At 53.6% G+C, this 18912-nt stretch overlaps 9 protein-coding genes across 9 annotated transcripts; 7 read left to right on the forward strand and 2 right to left on the reverse strand.

Moving 5' to 3' along the window:
* Positions 1-56: 56 nt before the first annotated feature.
* On the forward strand, positions 57-1826 carry BU26DRAFT_514468 (uncharacterized protein). The gene is made up of 3 exons (XM_033827844.1): positions 57-1061; positions 1115-1340; positions 1402-1826. The coding sequence occupies exons 1-3, from the start codon at positions 155-157 to the stop codon at positions 1709-1711; spliced, it is 1443 nt and encodes a 480-aa protein (XP_033689588.1). The 5' UTR covers positions 57-154; the 3' UTR covers positions 1712-1826.
* A 167-nt stretch (positions 1827-1993) lies between these two features.
* BU26DRAFT_514469 (Molybdopterin biosynthesis MoaE) lies at positions 1994-3236 on the forward strand. Its single transcript, XM_033827845.1, has 2 exons — positions 1994-2048; positions 2302-3236. Exon 2 carries the CDS (start codon positions 2405-2407, stop codon positions 2951-2953), a length of 549 nt encoding a protein of 182 aa, XP_033689589.1. The 5' UTR covers positions 1994-2048; positions 2302-2404; the 3' UTR covers positions 2954-3236.
* A 903-nt stretch (positions 3237-4139) lies between these two features.
* BU26DRAFT_416669 (uncharacterized protein) lies at positions 4140-4643 on the reverse strand (the record flags this gene model as incomplete). Its single annotated transcript, XM_033823170.1, has 1 exon — positions 4140-4643. The coding sequence occupies one exon, from the start codon at positions 4641-4643 to the stop codon at positions 4140-4142; it is 504 nt and encodes a 167-aa protein (XP_033689590.1).
* A 1151-nt stretch (positions 4644-5794) lies between these two features.
* On the forward strand, positions 5795-7108 carry BU26DRAFT_546776 (uncharacterized protein). The gene is made up of 4 exons (XM_033831858.1): positions 5795-6300; positions 6353-6498; positions 6551-6672; positions 6720-7108. Exons 1-4 carry the CDS (start codon positions 6180-6182, stop codon positions 6889-6891), a joined length of 561 nt encoding a protein of 186 aa, XP_033689591.1. The 5' UTR covers positions 5795-6179; the 3' UTR covers positions 6892-7108.
* Positions 7109-10086: 2978 nt separating this feature from the next.
* On the forward strand, positions 10087-12740 carry BU26DRAFT_141328 (uncharacterized protein). The gene is made up of 3 exons (XM_033819821.1): positions 10087-10365; positions 10410-12128; positions 12173-12740. Exons 1-3 carry the CDS (start codon positions 10221-10223, stop codon positions 12721-12723), a joined length of 2415 nt encoding a protein of 804 aa, XP_033689592.1. The 5' UTR covers positions 10087-10220; the 3' UTR covers positions 12724-12740.
* A 992-nt stretch (positions 12741-13732) lies between these two features.
* On the forward strand, positions 13733-15045 carry BU26DRAFT_546778 (uncharacterized protein; the record flags this gene model as incomplete). Its single annotated transcript, XM_033831859.1, has 1 exon — positions 13733-15045. One exon carries the CDS (start codon positions 13733-13735, stop codon positions 14816-14818), a length of 1086 nt encoding a protein of 361 aa, XP_033689593.1. The 3' UTR covers positions 14819-15045.
* Positions 14928-16541, forward strand: BU26DRAFT_141411 (alpha/beta-hydrolase). Its single transcript, XM_033819822.1, has 3 exons — positions 14928-15045; positions 15439-15604; positions 15743-16541. Exons 1-3 carry the CDS (start codon positions 15036-15038, stop codon positions 16437-16439), a joined length of 873 nt encoding a protein of 290 aa, XP_033689594.1. The 5' UTR covers positions 14928-15035; the 3' UTR covers positions 16440-16541.
* On the reverse strand, positions 16541-18158 carry BU26DRAFT_141488 (uncharacterized protein). The gene is made up of 3 exons (XM_033819824.1): positions 18040-18158; positions 17561-17966; positions 16541-17508 (listed from the first exon to the last, which is right to left on the reverse strand). The coding sequence occupies exons 1-3, from the start codon at positions 18058-18060 to the stop codon at positions 16643-16645; spliced, it is 1293 nt and encodes a 430-aa protein (XP_033689595.1). The 5' UTR covers positions 18061-18158; the 3' UTR covers positions 16541-16642.
* On the forward strand, positions 17899-18864 carry BU26DRAFT_141481 (uncharacterized protein). Its single transcript, XM_033819823.1, has one exon. The coding sequence runs from the start codon at positions 18227-18229 to the stop codon at positions 18752-18754; it is 528 nt and encodes a 175-aa protein (XP_033689596.1). The 5' UTR covers positions 17899-18226; the 3' UTR covers positions 18755-18864.
* Positions 18865-18912: the final 48 nt, after the last annotated feature.

Below are 18912 nucleotides of genomic sequence, written 5' to 3' on the forward strand. Positions count from 1 at the left end.
TGCGAGCTCGTGGTCTTCGAGGTTCCCGTTTACGCCAAGAGGATCCACGTTCACCGCCTGGCAGAAAAGTTGCGAATTTCGTAAATTTTGGACTCTAGCTCCCCACAGCACTTTCCTCTTCTACGTTTCCGCACGACTCGAGCACGCAGCGAGAATGTCCAAGTCAGATATCAAAGAGGACAAAAAGAAGCGGAAGAGGCAAGCCGAGGAGACTGAGGACGTGATCAAGAAGGTCAAAAAGACCAAGAAATCGAAGGACGCCCCTGCGGAAGCACCAGTAGCCGCCGAGAAGGAGAAGAAGAAGACGGATAAGAAGTCGAAGAAGAGCAAGGACGTCGAGCAAGATTCTGTAACACAGGATACTGCTAGTAGCGACAAGAAGAAGGAGAAGAAGTCTAAGAGGTCCAAAGAAACCGCAACAGCTGTCGCACCCGAAGCCCCAGCGGCCAGTGGCACTGCCAAAGACACTTCCCTCGAGCAAGACTTCATTCGCTTCGATGACGAGCCAATGCCCGATGCTTCGGCCGAAAAGACCGACGACGCGATCTCGGAGTCGGACAAAAAGAAGTCAAAGAAGGATAAAAAGTCGAAAAAGGCGGAGAATGAGCTCATGGCTGAGCCTTCCTTGAGCAATGGAGTGGCAGTGCCTCCAGAAGAGCAGAGCGCGAGCTCAGAGAAGGATAAGAAGAAGTCGAAGAAGGACAAGAAGGACAAGAAATCGAAGAAGTCTAAGGGCGAGGCCGAGGCTATGCACGAAGAGCAGAACGGTGCTGGCGAGGCAGTCAACGTCGATGGCAACACAGAGGAAAAGACACCAGAGGAAGGAACTGCTGTGCAGGATCCCGACGTCATAACCTCGAAATCGAAAAAGGACAAGAAGTCGAAGAAGGATAAGAAGGCTTCAAAGGCTGCCAAAGCACAAGCGGAGGAAGAATCCACGACTGAGACGAATGGTACAGCCGCTCCCGAAGATCAGGTCGCCGAGGACAATGCCCAAGAAAATAGCGAGGGTCAAGAGGATGCTTCCGCTAATAAGAAGGATCGCTTTATCGTATTCGTCGGTAATTTCTGCCCTATATCACCTCATTCAATGCGTTGACTAACGCTCTGGCAGGCAATCTTCCCTACAGCGCAACAAAAGAACAAATCGAAAAGCACTTCGAGAAACTAAAACCCTTTCAACTCCGCCTTCGCACATACAAAGACGGCAAGTCCATGGGCACCGCCTTTATTGAATTCGATCGCTACGACCACATGCAGACGGCCCTGACCAAGTACCATCACTCTGTCTTCTCTGACGGGAAGAAAAAGGAAGGCAGGAAGATCAATGTAGAGCTAAGGTACTTATCTCTTCTTCTAGCACCTTCAAATAAGAATTGCGTGCTAATGTATACTTCGCAGTGCTGGCGGCGGCGGAAATACCCCCGCCCGAATGGAGAAGATCAAAAGCAAGAACGAGAAGCTTTCCAACGAGCGTCAGCGTGCGCGGGAAAAGCGCGAGGAAGTCGAAGCGAAGCAGAAGGAGCGCAAGGAGAAGAAGGAGACCAAGCAGAAGAAGGGCGTCAAGGAGGGAGAGGATACTGAAGTCGGAGACGCAGACGCAGAGCAAGCTACAGGCTCAGATGAGCATAGTGGAATGCATCCTGCCCGGCTTGCCATGATGCAGAAAGGCGGTCTGAAATGGAAAGGACATACCAGACAGCGGTATTGATGTTGGGATCTCTCGGGCCTAACCGTGTGATCTGAGCATAAGCCATTTGTTCTATTTGGTTGCGAGATTTGGCTAGATATCTCGTAGGATGTTCTCACGCATGATACGAATCCACTATTGTGTCAATAGCGCTGTCTTTCCCTCAGAAAGCTGGTGAAGTCGGTATGCCGAGAATCGGCCAATGAGCTTCGGAGCGGCCCGATGCGGATACCCGATGTTTAGTCACCATAACCGTCCAGGTCTTTCTTCGCGATGGCTTCCCAGGCGTCCTTGACCTCCATTATCTGCATTCCGGGAATACTTCATCATTCATTCCCCTAGGAACACCATTACAAAGGTTCGCTTTTCTCATGCTTTGCCCCTCCGAGTCCACACTATGACGGAAGTTCCTGTGCTGGCGCCGATAGCACTCTTGCCTTGGTAGATTCCTTATATTGAATACTAGATGTTAAAAGAATGAGTCGTTAACTCTGAAATAATGGAAAGATTCATTGCTTTGATATTTGTTATCTTTTCTTGCCTCTCTCCTCATTGCTTGTTTGCTTGCCACATTTCCGAGACTTTCAGGGCATAATGCTGATTCATCAAAGGGCTTCGGTGCTGCAGTCTAGATATCCCCAAATTTACCTTAAGTTCTCAGAAAGCATATCAAATAACGCTTCCCCACCCGTCGGGCTACCTCCAACCGTTAAGATGTCGACATCAGAATCGTCAAACTACACGCCCGACATCCCCTCCGAACCCATAACGCGGACCACGGAAGAGATCCACATCGAACTCACCCCCAACGCCTTGGACTCGCTATCCGCTACGCGCTTTGTCCGCTCGCCCTCCGCCGGCGCTACCGTTCTCTTCATTGGCACTACGCGCGACACCTTCAACGACATGCCCGTCTCCTCTCTCGCCTACACATCCTACACGCCTCTTGCCATGTCAACACTGTACTCGATCGCCTCGTCTATGCTCAGCAAGCACCAGCTCACCAAGATCGCTATCGTGCACAAGTTGGGCGAGTGCCCGATTGGTGAGGAGAGCATCGTGATTGCGGTCAGCGCGCCGCATCGCCAGGCGGCATGGAGAGCGGGGGAGGAAGCGCTGGAAGAGGCGAAGAAGAGGGTTGAAATTTGGAAGTTGGAGAAGTTTGAGGGTGGAGAGGGGGTTTGGAGGGCGAACCGGGATGGCGTTATGGGGGTTAAGGCGGATGAGGGAAAGGATGAGAAGGCAGCAACGAAAGTGACATGATAGGGGACGTGGGAACGTGGGAGTAGCAGGAGGAGGATCCCTAATACCGCTGTGTACGAAAATAATCTGCGCGGTAGTTGCAGACTAGGAGCTGAAATCCCGGAGAGGCTGCACTCGGTGAGCATGTGCGTGAGCGGGAAGACCAGCCTTGCACTGCAAGGCTGTTGTGTATTTGAGCTAAGTAACCTCATATATGCCACCTCTCTAACCAACTACAGTTGCGATGATGTTGACATTTCTCAAAGCAATTAGAGGCCGGGTAGATATGAGGCGGTAGGCTAGAAATCGGTGTACTACAAGCGTTGCTAGGTCAAGCTAGCCATTGATGCGAGCCTGTGAGCCCGCCTGCCAGAATAGACAACAGCCTTCGTGGGCAGACTATCGGCAATGGTGGCTTACAACGCCCGAAAATGGTACGTGTGACGACGTAGTGAGTTCGGCACTATACAACGGAGTTCAATGGTGCGCGCCGTTGAGCCTTCGGAAAGTACAGCTGGGTATAGCCTTCATTTGCGGGTAGGTGCAGATTCGGCGACGAAAAACCTGGCGAAAATAATCAGACAATGTAGAAATAAGACTCTGCATTGGAATTCAGGATCTGACGCCTTGCCGCCTGCGACTCATTCGGGCAGAAACACTGGGGCTGGTATGTGATTTAAAGTCGAGGCGGAAGTCGCTGGAAAGTAGACGTGACACAGGCCTGTAGGCGTCTGATAGCTGAGAGCCACGGTCAACCACTGGCGTGCAAGGCCATTGACCTAGGGGGCATCCATGAACTAGCCAAGCGGATAGTGAAGTCCAAGGTGTGATTGCAGCGGACTGAGATCCTAACCCTCAGCGCGAGATTGTTTCTACCAGCTGTTCAGTAGCCTCGGAAATGGTGCTGTGTCTTCCACAGCACATCGCTATGACAGCCACGTGGCGGCCATAGGAAAGGGGATGTTTTGGCCGATGTATGCTCCTGTCCTCATGCGTAGACGCGTAGGTTGCTAGGCTCCGATGGACTGATCGTGACGTTGGAGAGCTGCACTTGTTCCGAAACCTGCGTAGACTGCTCGGTTCGAACGGGGCACGCTCATGGTGCCTTGCCTAGCAAGAATCTGCCTTCGCCGGAAGCAGACCTCAGCCTACCTAAATAGTACTTCTATTCTTACAGCCAGCTATACTTGTACAAGTTGGGCCATCATTACCGTGACGTGTCGCCACTGCTGTTTTCACCCTCCTCCTTTTTCAACGTCTCTCTCGATGCCTTGAGCAAGTCTCCTATCGACTCAGGAACGTTCTCCCCACACTGGTATATTGTATCGTAGTTCAAGCGACCTCGCAAGACACCCTGCGCCTCTTTGAGGCCGGAGATGTCGAACGCCCATAGTGTTCCGCCCAGACCCATTACTCCTGCGCTAACGCAATTCATCGTGGCTAGGTTCAGGGCCTGTATCGCGTCATGGAAGGGACTGAAGTGCTCGTATGGATTGGTATTCGGTTCGTAAAACTTTGGCGTAATTCGGAGGTGCCGTCGGTGGACGGCTCGACGAGTAATGGCGGTAGATGCTAGTAAGCAGGTAGCTCCAAAGACAAATATCGACAGCTGCTGCAGCGACCGCGCTGAGGTAATGGGTGTGCTCTCGTATGTAGGTTCGGGCGATGGCAGCGGCGGGGGATTGACTGGTGCTGCGGGTGGCCTGGTCATCATTCGAATAATCGGGAGCTTCTGGAGGGCTTCCATGAGGCCCCGTAAAGCAGTATGCGAGTAATCGTCTGGCAGGATCGCGACAATTGCGGGCTCAGCTTTCCATGCTGCGGGCGTAACCGTGCTGCGGATGCGTCTGGCCGGTGGACTTGGTCGGAAAGCCCAGATATCGCACAAACAAAAGAGAACGCAGTAGTCGATCTCACGGAAGAGCCCGTGTCAGACTGGGAACTCGGTCAAGCTCTGTGGTGGAGAGCAGCCAGAGGGCTCGTGGCCCCGAGAGCAAGGAAAAGTTGGGATGGAAGGCGCTTAGTCATGCGGTCCAGATCGGATCGGTTGAACGTTTCCGCGCAAGATCCACGCTCTCCACCCGCTTCACGACAACCAGTCAGCTTCCGCTCCGACACCCGCGCCCCCGCAGAGCATCAACCATCGAACCATGATGGTTTCTTCTGCTTGTACCTAGCTCGCTGACCTGCGCTTGAGCGAATTTGAGAAGCATCAGCTCATTCTGCGTTGTGATACGCTGTCTACCAAGCCGTCGGGATACACTCGGACTGTGACCAGCATTATACTCAATGGTGGGCTATAACACTACGCTTCTCCAAGCTCCCGTCCAGCTTGACCACGTCAGGGCGCACCGGTCCAACATGGGTTCCCACTTCGACGGATCAGGATAGTGAGCAGCACTGCAGCTTGCGGGACACGGGCAACGTGCGTGCGTCCTTGTTCCACCGGCAACAGACCCACGGCAGTCAGCATTCGATGAGATACTTCTCAACTACACGCTGTGTCCGATCTTTAGGGAGCCTCGTCTGCCTTATATAGACATGCGAAGGGCATCATTGCGCTTCTCTCCACGCCATTGAAGTTGCAAGAGTAGGACATCTGAATTAGCGGCTCGGCTCTCTTCCTCTCTCATCCCTTGTTGCTATATTAAGGTGCTCCATAGCTCCCATTGATTTTCAGCCTCATGCACAGCTCCGCAAATCCCCACCTATGGTCATCCTTAGCTCTAATGCACGAACTATTTCTTTCAAGTCACCTAACCCGTCACGGCCACCTAGGGCGACTTTGGTCCTCCTAGTTCGCTTCCATCGTGCCTGGCAGTGGCGATATAGCCACAGACTGCATCAGTGCTCTCCAATCGTCTGATACCAAGAGCGCCTCTTTGGCTCCGTGGTGACTATGGTGCTCCACCAGCATGCGGAGTATGCTCCAGGAGCAATGCTTCGTGTGGTCTGATCACCGACCGGACGACATTGATACGAACTGCGGTCCGTGTCTGGAACAGCGCCATCAATGGACGAGCTTTCCCGTCATGGCCGTCCTAGCAAGGCAAAGATCACGAATGCGGGGAGACCAGGTACGGGACCAAAGAAAGGTATAAAGCTAGCTCCCACTTCTTTGAGAGGAGATATCTACGGCATCGAGTCTCCAACACTCGCTCACACCTTCGCTGCCCAACCCTCAACCTAGTCTATCACTTCGTCCTTCGTTCAGGCGATCTCGCAAACCCCTTCCTCTACGACCAAAATGCTGTTCCAGAGTGCTCTTCTTGCTCTCTTTGCTTCGGCGTCTTTGGTTGCAGCCATCCCAGGTGGAGGTGGCAAAAGTACTCCCCCGGGCTATGGCAAAAAGACGACCTGCTCTGCTGGTATTTCCGCGTCTCAAAACGGACAGCAGGATCCCTTCTAACCATACATTAGAGTACAAGACGAAGACGACCGTAGGCGAGAAGAAGTCCACTTACCTGTCGACCAAGACGATCTATATTCCCATCACCAGTGTCTCCGGCAGCCCCAAGACAACCGTCAAGCCTTACCCCGTCACCAGCGTCGGCACTTCTTCCAAGGTAAGTACTGCATTGATGCTGCTCAGACTCAAGCTAACCACCGCAACTATAGACCAAGACAGACGTGGACACCAAGTACGTCACGAAGACGTATCCTGTCACGACTGTCATCTACAAGACCAAGGTCGAAAAGGAGCTGAAGACCAAGACCTGGGTTAAGACATATCCATACACGTGAGTCCCGTATCCTGTTCCTCAGGGGTTTGAGCTAACGCTGCCAGTGTGGTCATCACTAAATACAAGACCGAAGTTTCCACCTGTCCAGTCACGTACCTCACCACCAAAACAAAAACTGACGTTCGCACTCAAACGAAGAAGGTTCCGTATACCACTTCTTATGTCGAAACAAAGACGGTCTGCAAGACCAAGGATGGACACGGTGGAGGCTGGTAAAGCGGCCCGTACCACGTGCGTGAAAGCATACACAGGTTGCAACGCCCCTTCTGATTTTACGAGGATATGATTTACGGCACGGGAAAACGCACAGGAACATATGGAGACATGGACACACTCCTTGCTGTTGATACTGGTACAACGGATATGGATTCCACTGAAAGGAAAATGGCTACTCACTCCTTAGAACTTCCTTAGTAATATAATGATAATCTTGTCCAGATCCCATATCTGCTTCATTGATCCCGGCTAGTATTTCTAAAACAAGTTTTCCACTTCCCATCAGGCCGCAACCACCGTATTTGACAACGCCACGGGATCCGCGACTGTATGTCAAGCCAAAGCATTCCATCAGCCTTACAAGCCGTTGATTCGAGCTCCTAGCCCACATCGAGCCAAGCGCCGTAGCTAAAATGCACGCATCATGCTTACCAGTCGCCAATCACCCGACAAACGTGTACGATTCCAACTAGCTCATATACGCCACAAACGCGGGGAAAAGAACGAGGGGCGAGCACGCGGTAGAATCAACGGCGTCCCCAGGAACAAGAATAGCTCACGGCTGGCCTCAGGCCGGCGAACCGCAGCATTGCATTGGTCGCGGAGAGCCATGCATGTAAGACTCGCCTATGCAGGCCCACGTCTACTAGCGCAACAGTGCATTCGTACCGACAAGGCGATTCGATTCATCAGCCCAAAGGTGTGAGCCTAGACTACGGTATGAAACCCCAGATGCGAACCTGTTGGGACACGAGCGGGAGCTAAAATGTCGCCTGGCGATCTTTCGATAGTGGCAGGTCCCGAGACGGGCGTAGCACAGCGTAGGCTCTGGGGTAGTTTGATCGGCGGGTTTTGGTTCGTGTGTTAGCTCTGGCGGAGAGCGCGACGAAACGTAACTGCAATGGATGGAAGGAGTGAGATCCTGGTTGAAGATGATGGGTATTTGGGGGTTTGAAGTCAGTGCCAGGCATGATCGGCTTGCAGCGCGGTGCATTGCATTTATTGAAATGCGCCCCGCAAACGAGTCTGTCGGTGCTCTTTTTTTTTTTTTACTGGACTACAGACTTTGTGGCATGTTCGAGGTGGGAGAGCGGGCCGCGTACAGGTCGAGCCATCAGAAGTGACATGTTTCGGGGTTGAGGAAGGGAGAAGTGCGTTACATCTTTCCTGGAGTCTTTCGGAGTCCTGTCTCTTGTTAGGGGTCGGGAGAGGCCACCTTCAAAACCTCAATGTTAGGGTAGGGCTATAGCTAGACCAGACGTTACTGGGTAAAATATGTTGCCCCCTCGCACAAATAGACCCCATGTCATGCCGACAATACGAGCGCCCGTCTAGGTAGAACCGTCCCGTGAGGAGGATCTGGACGTTGATTGGGAGCGCGGTTGCGGGGGACTGTGATTCCGGGAGACGATGGGCAACGAAAGGCTGAAATGTACCGGGATTCCGTTGCTGTGCAGGATGAGGAGACTTTGCGGGACGAAGGGCTGAGCGGCGGGACGCAGGATGGGGTTGATGGTCAACATACAGGGGAGCTTGCTGCTATGTGAGCTTGTGTGACTATCGAAAAAGAATGGCGAGCCATCTAGCTCAATCCCTCATATCCATTTACGGGAGAGAATATTCCCGGACCTAGAACCTGACCGACTCCCCACCGAAACCACGGGAAGCAGCACCTAGCATACCTATACGACGACTAGTCATTCCCCACGGCTGGCTCCACGGAACACGTGAGGTCAAGGTGACTCTTTCGCCGTGGTCTTGGTGGGGCTCCGCATGCCGTGCCACTGCTTGTTCGATCTACTTAGCTTGATTGCTACGTGTGCACGCAGAGTCTTCGAGAAGGGATCGGAGCCTAGTTTTTCAATCTGCAGACAAGAGTAACGTGACGCGCATGTCATGTTACTCTTGCCGATTGTCGGGTGCTGTCGGCCTTGTACGTAAGAGTAGCACCGAATGGCTGCATGTCAGCCTCCCAACTACTGCGTGGATGACATGATTGATATCGCCGTCCGCGATATGTTCCATCTCAGCTTACCTTTTATGAGCCGAGGCAGAAGGCAGTAGCAAGAGGAGCTACTCGCGCTTGGGGATCAGGTCCGGAACGAAACAACAGAGAGCACGGGAGGGGTTGAGATCCCCTTGCATCGTTTGACCACATAAGTTCGCACGTGCTCTCGTCCCACACCTCGTCGTTCATGACGCCATGCACGTAGCTCTTGCCAACAAATATCCAATGCTCCGCATCTTCCTTAACCACCAAGGGCATATTTCCGCTCTTGAGCACTCGGATCCAGTCTGCAGGACGTGTGAATCTGGGAACCAGCGCGATATATCCCTGCGTTGTCCTGACCACTCTGCGCTAATTAGATAGTCGGCTTTCAGGCGGAAATCCGACGTGCTGGATTTTGGCAGGCTTGAGACCAAACACTCGCCAAGCCGCCTGGAACATGGAGGAAAAGAGACGGTTGTACCCGGTAACTTTCCCGGAGCGGGGGAACCAATCTATTGTGATTCGAACGAAAGATGGGAGAGGTCGGATCATGGTGTAGCAATTAAAGCGAGGATTGTAGTGGCTCATCCATAAGACGGATTCATCACCGCAAACGATCAAGATATCCCTGGGCGCGGACGCTTCCTGGACGATCAATGGGCGCTGTAGAAGGAGCGCAAAAGCTCTCCAATCCGGGTCATAGAAAGTAGGTATGCCACCGGGCGGTGGGACCACCAAATCCTTACGAGATCCACGCTCCTGTGATGCTTTGGCTATTCGGCACGCCGACTGTATCGCGCAAGCGCTGTCCTGGCTCTCTTCGCCCTACCAGACCACCGTGCGCTCACTGCGCTGGAAGATGTCCTTCATTAAGGTCGCTTCCTACCCCGTCTCTTCAACATCTAAGCATCAACCCAGTGTTGACGCTCGATGGCCCATCTCGGAGTTGTTGGAAAGCGATGTATAGGCTCTTCGTCACCCGTATGATGCTTTGGGGACCAGCCGTTTTGAGGTTGAGGTCGAGGTCAAAGATCCGAGCCAAGCCTTGTAAGCCGCGTGCTTCCCGCTAGGGCCACCGCGCCGCAGAAATACCGGCTTGGCACCGACTAGCGTGTTTGTGCTTTCGTCTTCTGCCTTCTGTCGTCTGTCTTCTGTCTTCTGTCTTCTGTCGCCTGTCGCCTGTCGCCCACTTTCCCTCGATCCCCCGAGGCCTACCCCACTCCACGCTCGAATCATTTCCGAACTATTAGCTATTGAGATTCATAGGCTATCATCGCTCACTCTACAGCCGTTATTCGTATAGTCCCTCTCACCGCGTCGTCCGTCCCCCGTCCTCGCCATGACAGATGCATCGCGATCAGCAATCATCGAAGCAAAGCCAATTGCGCGTGGACTGGATGCGTTTCGCGAGTCCGCTCAGTCGATCCGTCAAGGACTTGTCGCTTCCACTCAATCCACGGTGCTGGATCGAATAGACAATAAAGGTTAGAATGTTGGACCCACCATGATATTTCTCTAATAGACACAGGCTTTCGGAATCATGTTTTTGATCTCATATTGGCACTGCAAAGTCTTCCTGCCTCTCGTTCGCTGCCGCCTACCAGTGACACACCGAACCTAGCCCTCGATCTTGACCGACTCCACGGACCCATCTTCGCCGAGGATTTCGACATCCAATGTGTTATACCCCTCCTCCGCGCAGTCCTCGACAATGAATGCGACACCGTTATCTGGGAGAAGGTCTATGACCTACTTACAGAATCAAAATTTGCGACCCATCCCCCCCCGTCATCGCCGCCCCCACCGTCAACGCCTCCCCCGTCCGGCTTTCCGCGTGTTGCCTCGTCTCAGCAGACACCTTGGAAGTTCACCTCGGGCAGCCTCGCGGACACATCCGAACTCAGGAGAACTGTGGATCCAGTGCTCAAGGTTGAAGTGGGGGATAGCCTCAAGGTCGACCATCCGGACGTTTTCGATACGTTCTTTAGGCAGATGCCGAAGCTTCATGAGATGACGACGGCAGTATTGCAGAGATGCCAAGCAAGGGAACCGCCGCTCTTTCAGGAAAATAAGGGTTGGACGGAGTGGCCAGAAACATGCGAGGAGGCTGCGGTACTGAACTTCCTTAACAGTCATGTCAATCATTTTCTACGATATGCGAATGATCACGGTTTCCGCCCTACGGAGCATCGTCACTGCGTCATGGATCCGAACAAGCCCCTTATTGGCTCGCTCGGCAAGCGAAAGCTAGACATCGGCCTGGTGCAAAAACCAAGCAGCGAGCTGGAGAAGAGTGACAAGCAAAATTATAAGTGGTCCAACATCCTTATCCCGGGCGAGCTGAAGAGCAATCCGCGAGAGGATAAACACAACAGTACCTGGCTCGATCTCGTCAGGTACGCTCGAGAGATATTCAGTGCGCAAGACACGCGGCGGTTCATTCTGGGCTTCACGCTATGCGGTTCGATAATGCGGTTATGGGTATTCGACCGGCTTGGGGTAGTAGGTTCTACGTCATTCGACCTCAACGAGGATGGCAAGATGTTTGTCTCAGTAATCTTGGGATACTTGTGGATGTCGGAAGAAGAGTTGGGGTATGATCCTACTATCACACGAGAAGGCAGAAGATGTACAAGCATTCAGCGCGATGGTCGGATTGAGTCTGTATGCTTGGAAGACCTCATCAAGCAGCAACACTCGGTCGTTGGCCGTGCGACCAGGTGCTGGCAAGGTTTTGCTGAGGATACACCTGAGCGGCTGCTTGTGATTAAGGATTCGTGGGAGTATGAGGAACGGCTCGAGGAAGGGCTTCTCCTTAAAGAGGCAACAGAAGCTGGGGTTAAGAACGTGGCACGATACTACTACCACGAAACCGTACGCATCGGTGGCCGGGTGGACGACGTCCTTGACAATGTGCGCAAGGGACTAAGTGACACCGCCGGCCGGAATCCGTTTCAACAACTAGCAATACGTACCGAATCCGTCACAAGCTCAACAACGTCGGGTGCAAGAAGGGGGAGGAGCAGGAACAGCAGTCGGACCACAACACGGAAGAGGTCATCGAGCGGTACTCAGGCATCGATGCCGCCTCCCAAACGCCCATGCTTGGACTCGCCAGATGAGCAAGATACATACCGACGAAGAAACCGCGTTCACCGTCGACTTATTGTGCAAGACTTTGGGAAGAGCATATACAACGCACGTTCTCCACGCGGCATATTGACGGGATTACTTGGCGGCATAAAAGGTGTGCGCCACACGAAGCTTTGTGGGCCATGGCTAATTTTTTAGGGCATGAGTCGCTACTGGATGCGAATATCCTCCACCGAGACATATCTATCGGGAACGTCATGCTGAACATGGCGGAGGACGACGGGTTTTTGATCGATTTGGACCTCGCCATCAAAATCGACCGCGAAAGCGCATCCGGAGCACCGAGCAAAACTGGCACCAAAGTATTTATGGCAATTGGCGTGCTTTCCGGAGAGGACCATAGCTTCATGCACGACCTGGAATCGTTCTTTTGGGTGTTGTTTTGGGCTTGCATTCATTGCACAGGTTGTGGGCAAAGCCGCGTGTCTAAATTCGACGCGTGGAATTTCCGGGCGACGGAAGAGCTCGCCAAAGTAAAGATTGGTTCGGTTCTCTATGCAGATACGTTCAGCAAGGAACTAAGGGAGAATGTAACGGCTTATTGCGCGCCGTTGATTCCTTGTGTGGAAGAGCTGCGGAAGGTGGTCTTCCCGGGGGGAATGCGATGGCTGAAGGAGGATCGAGGGCTCTACTCTCGCATGAAGTCCATTCTTCAGCAGGCAAGTATTAACACAGATACCCTGGAGTAATAGAACCAGGTTTGGGTCGATTTTTCGCGTTTTCTACTTCCTCTGGCGGGCTGTCGCGTCGCAAAGGATTCGCAGCGCTGGATCAGCTTCCAATGGTCCAGGCGGGGCTGGACTGACCCTGTTAGCGCCGTGGCCAGCGAGCCGGTGCTTCAGGTAGTCACGCATCAACCCATGGATCTGACAGTCTTCGTAGATCCGGGGCCGGCGCTCCGACATCGGGGCGTGGGCCAGCATCTTGTTGCGAAGCTCTATGGGTAGCTTCGCCCAACCTTCGGCAAAGGCCCCATCCATTCACGAAAGTGCGCCACTTTGTCCGGCTCCACCAGGTCGGAACTCCTAGCTCTACTCCCCTACTCTAAGGCGATGTAGTCATCCCCACTGAGCTTCCAGTGGCCCCAACCGACCGGACTTCACCGTGGAGAAGCGTCGTCACGAAAACATGCTCGGCGGGCTCGAACCATGCCATGTTGTGCACAAGAGGAGGCGTATGAGTGGGTGCATGACAGCACCGCCTCCGGATGAGATATTCCTCATTGTGCGACTATGAGACCCTAATTTTGTTCAAGTTTAGCAAGGACTATAACGAGATCTACATGACAATGCCGAATCAGAAGAACTTCCGCAAGAGCTTGTTGGGGCTGCTACACATGGCGTATAACGAGGATGATTAGCTTTGCTTACATTAGAGTTTGAGGGTTAATGGTAGACACGCGCAGATACAAGCAGCATGAGATAGCAAGCTAAGAGCAAGCGCAATGGATCGCAGTATTCTTAAACAGGTGCTAGCCCTTCCCTCTATCTTTTACTTCTCAACCCTCGGTTCGTCTCTCACCCTTCCCTGACGGCCGCTCGTGAAAGTAAGCTCAATTTCCTTAGTACCGGACCCTACTACTTCGCCGCCGCACGACCTCGTACTACATAAGCCTCTAGTTCTTCTACTACAACCCTACCACTCACCGATCAATCTAACAATTGAAAAAAAAAAACATCGAACAATCAGCTCAGAACAATGCGCGAAACCAACGCCGTACGAGCCATATTCGAAACATACTACAAGGGCGCAGTCTTGAAAGTTACAGGCTGGAAGCCCCAGCAAATCAGTACTTCCTACACGCCGAAGATCCCAGTCGTTGAGGAGATTACTATTAAGCAGTTGAAGCTAGGTGGCCACAGATTCAACGGCGCCATCGTCTTCGTCGTGTTGACTCCCTCAAGCGACGAGGAGATTATCTGCAAAGTCTACGACAACACGTTCGCCCCACGTAGCGACAGCGACAGCGATAGTGACAGCGACGGCGACAGTGAAGCACCTCTACTAAGCTCGACGGTCGCGTTTGACACGGAGAAGAAAGCATACCAGAAACTCAGCTCCAAGCCTAAGATCACCAGCGGCATCAACCCAGAATACTACGGCTGCGGAAAGATCAAGCTAAACAGCGGCGATGAGTGGCCTATAATCCTCCTCGAGCACGTTCGCGGACAACCGCCCCACCGCGTTACCAGCCTGATAAATAAGCCCTCCCGTAAGCAGCGCAAGCGAATTATGCGTAAGCTTATTGAGGCTGATAGCGACATTCTATTCCACGCCAACGTGCGCCATAACGACCTCGCGCCGCGCAACGTCATTATCGAGACTGAGACAATGCCAGGTGAGGGCGGGAACAAGACAGTGCCAGGTAAGGGCGGGAACAAGACAGTGCCAGGTAAGGGCGGGAACAAGACAGTGCCAGGTAAGGGCGGGAACAAGACTGAGAAGATCCCGAAAAACCCGCGTGTCTGCCTGGTCGACTTCGCACAGTCGACCTACTTCACTAAGAACATGGAGAAGCGCTATCAGAACCCGCTATTCCGGTGGACGAATCGCGTGGAGGAGTGGACGAGCTGGGGCTGGCTGGATAGCAGTGGTGCCGAGGAATGGATGTGGGGGAAGGGGAGTCGGAAGAAGGGCTATCCGGGGGTGCAGAAGGACGACAAGAATGGGTGGGTGGAGTGTGTGCGAGCAGAGTGTGCGAATGGCGGAGATCTCTGTGGGAGTGGTTGTTCCCTGCCTTTCTTGGCGCGCTTGTTCGGTGCGGCAGTGCTTACCAACCCTTAACTTCATCTCCACCCCGTCTCCTCCGTATTTCCACGCCTCTATCACGCTGAACGCGCAGCCTTGCGACCCTTCAAACCCGCGGTCCGGGAAGGCTTTCCCTTCGGACTTCGAAGCGCGGGGACTATTCGAGGTCACCTTCCGCAACCGACCAATCATGTTGCACAACGGCATGTTTACTGTGACGGAGGAACGCGCCTCAAAATAGAACGGAGAGCCAATGAAACACGGTACATATGTTCCCCGGTGAGCTCCTAGTGTGCGGAATGGAGACGGCTTGCATTTTCCTGCGCTTGCTTCTTTTAGAGTGACGAAGTAGTGCTGGTGCATATGAGCAGAAACGCGGTCCCTTTTGAGCATCAGGCCGGCATACGGGCGGAGGGTACTTATATCCTCCCTTGAGGCCTTGCAGCCTTGTTGCAATTGAGCGTTGTCGTATCACTCTTTTCAGTCACTCACTTTTGTCTTTCATTCCACTATGATTATCCCGTCACTCATTCTATTCACGCTGCTATTTGCGTGCTGCGGGCTGGCTGTGCCAGTCGCAGAAGAGAGGAGAGGAGCTTGTATGTCAATTACACTCTGCATGGACGTATGATTTGCAGAAGGCTGACTGCCCTTAGCTATGAGCTCCGATCTGCTCAACACTTTCAACTTGATGGAGCAGTATGCCTCGGCGGCATACTGCAAGAACAACTTCAACTCCCCCGGCGACCAGATAACTTGCAAGTCTGGAACCTGTCCACTCGTTCAATCAGCCAATGCGACGTCCGTCATTGAGTATGCTAGGTAGGTACTCCATCGGTGCAGATAGCTGTACCATCTATTCCCTACCCAGATCGGCCTCTATGCCATATATCCCCTCATTTCTAGCCCCTAGTCCACTCGAGCAGCTCTCCACACAAGAAGCTAACATCCCACCTCCAGCACCCTCAGCACAGACGTAACAGGCTACGTCGGCCTCGACAACACCAACCGCCTCATCATCGTCGCCTTCCGCGGCAGCGCCTCAATCGACAACTGGATTACGAACCTCAACTTCAAAGCCGTCTCCACCGGCCTGTGCTCCGGCTGCACCGCGCACGCCGGCTTCTGGCAGTCCTGGCTAGACGCCCGCGACGGCGTACTAGCAAGCGTGAAGAAGACCCTCCAAGCAAACTCAGGCTACAAGCTCGTAGCCACAGGCCACTCGCTCGGCGGCGCTATCGCTTCCCTCGCAGCCGCCGACATGCGTAACAAGGGCTACGACGTCGCGCTGTACACATTCGGCGCCCCGCGCATCGCGGGCTCCAAGCTCAGCACCTACATCACCAACCAAGCCGGCGGCAACTACCGCGTCACGCACTGGAACGATCCCGTGCCTCGTGTTCCGCCGATCGCAATGTCGTTTGTCCATATCAGCCCGGAGTACTATATCAACAGGGGCAATGGGCAGGCGGTCGGTGTGGGCGATATTAAGATTTATCAGGGGAGCGTGAATATGCTTGTGGGGAATGGGGCGTGGATTGCGACGGATATTTTGAGTCATCTGTGGTATTTTAATGGTGTTTCGAATTGCTCGTTGATGAAGAAGAGGGGTGTGGAGGAGAAGGAGAGAGAGGTGGAGGTCGTGGCTAAGTTCTGATGTACGCTTGGACGCTTGGATGTTGAGGATAGTGCTTTGAGGTATAATTGAGTACTGAGCGACTGACGGAAGCTAAACGCGTAGCTCAAATAATGATGCTGGGGTATCTACGTTGGCGCTGACCAAATGAACGTCACTTTTCGCCTCCCATATCCACAACCCTCAGACCCTTTCTAGACTCTCACCCTAGAGTTCGTCTTCTATTACTTCTCCTCCCCGATATTCCCATCCCACTCTAACTCTGCGCAGGTATGCTCTTTCCAGAGGTGCTCCACCAATGCGCGTACTTCGGTACACACCGTATCCGCTTCCCTGTACTCAGCACATAGCGCGCAGGCATAGCCGCCTCCTTCCCTGTGACACTTAACTAAGAATCTGGTTCCGACCAGAAACGTCCTATCCACTCCCTTCTTCTTGTCGTCCTCTTTCACAATCTCCCAAGCCTTGTTGGGCCGGACAGGCACGTCAGCGTGGCAGAATGGACACCGATTATCGCCGCCTGGCTTGAAATTGTCCGCGAGCGGCAAGGAGTGGGAACTCTGGAGGTCGCGAGCGTAGACGCAAAACAAGCGTGAATCACGAGTCGGCTTAGGCTGGGGCTTCGGAGTCGGTTGAGTTGCAACGCTGGACACAGACTCCGAGCTCCAACTCCTCCTCAAGGCAGGCTTCGGATTTGGCTTCGGCGTCTCTGGCCTCCCTATGGCACTGGCCGATCTCCCTAATGCGCTGGAACTGTCGGAGCTCCGGCCAACGCTCCGAGCCGTGCCTTGCAACGCCCTCTGGACGACAACTTCGTGCGATCCGTTTCCGGTGGTGGGCGAGGCAGGGAAGGCTCCTGGGAGTGGAAGAAGCTCACGACTATCTGGGGCCCCAAGCATGCGCTGGTACTGCACCTTAAGAGCTTCGATAGATGCTGTGCGTGTCGCTCGCGTCGTTTGAATGAGCTGGGTGAGATGATAAGACGGCGAATGGCGGGGAAAGTCGACGTTGAGCATGATATCTTCATAGATGTACAGGAGGGTCTGTTGTAGGGCTATGATTTGAGCTTGGAGTTGATTGCGGGTTATTACTGCAGCTAGTAAGCCCACGAAGCTGAAAGAGAGGGTTATGGGCGAACGTACGGTCTCCCATTGCATATTGCTCTCCCAGGTAGTGATATCCTCGGTCGAATTCGGCTCGCACTAGCGTCGGAGCTGTAGCTATTGATTCCTCGTCGCTGTCGCTAGATGAGTCCCCTCTCAGTCTGCTGCGGCTCCTGCTTCTCCAACGCACGGGTCGATGGCGGCCTCGCTCATGGTCGGAATCAGGACTCCTTCTACCGTGGTGCGGGTGTTCTCGATGGTGCTGGTCGATTTCCTCCTGGATATCTTCCCGGATATGCTCTTTGATGTCCTCTTTGATGTCTTTCTTGATGGCCTTGGACTTCTTCTTGAGCTTGCGGTACAGGTCGCTGGCGGATCCAAACGAGTCTGTCAACGTGCGCACCAGCGACACAACCACGACAAGGTCCTGGAGGACGCCTTTCGTCTACGCGAGAGGGTCAGCGGGACTGTGTTTGTAGGTAGAGCGAGCCAACCTAGTGAAGGACGGGCGTACTTGCATTTTCGATCTGCTCCTTCATTGGGATATCAGGCGTGGAAGCATTGTGGAAAACAAAAGTTGAGGTGGAAGGTACAGAGAAAGTTGAGGCCTTTAAGATCGCGAGCGTAATTCACTGTGGGTGGCCGTGAAGCTCACCGGTGGAGTGACCAGGCAGCCGCTGACCCTGCTCATCACGTTGTCCAAGCATGCGGTCGTATTTCTTACAGCCACTCAGCTTCAGGGCTCGCTTCCTATTGGCTGCTTCACACCGATGGTTTTCTGTCCTAGATGAAGGTCTGGTTCCTGCTCGCCGTTTCCGTGGCGGTGTTGCACTAAGCCTGCGGCTGATCTGCAGCCAGCCCCTGGCTGTGCACAAGAATGGGGTGAATTGCCACTTCGTCGGTAGAGCTTCAGATTGCTCGGAAAGACATCGTTTCCCCTCTCTTCCGTGTGGAGAGCCACCGTGTGGGCGAGGTTCGGATGACTTAACCGCGGGGCCCACGTGCCCAGTCCGCATCGCCAAAGTTCGGGCGCCATATCACCCGCACTCAAGTCTGCGTGCTCACCGAAAGATGATGAATGTTTTGCAGGTGAAGGCCGAATGTGATACAAAGTCTCATGCATGGCGGGGCGAGTGTTCGCTCGAGGGGGGTTCGGGATCGCGAGATGTCAGAGCAGGCAGCGGGTGCGAGCGCGTCCATGAGATTTGTCGTTGGGATAGCGACGAAAACTGAACCTGGCAGGCAGACGGGTCGTGCTGAAGATGCGCGAAGCCTTGACGGGATCTGACTGGAGTTGAGATGAGAGGTGTGCTGCCCGCGCGCGCCACCGATCGCTCCACGGCGCTAGGCCTGTGCTGGCCTCCATCCAAACGCGTCTGACGCCAACCTCT

The sequence above is a fragment of the Trematosphaeria pertusa genome (assembly GCF_010094035.1).
Source record: "Trematosphaeria pertusa strain CBS 122368 unplaced genomic scaffold BU26scaffold_2, whole genome shotgun sequence".
Taxonomy (NCBI): domain Eukaryota; kingdom Fungi; phylum Ascomycota; class Dothideomycetes; order Pleosporales; family Trematosphaeriaceae; genus Trematosphaeria; species Trematosphaeria pertusa.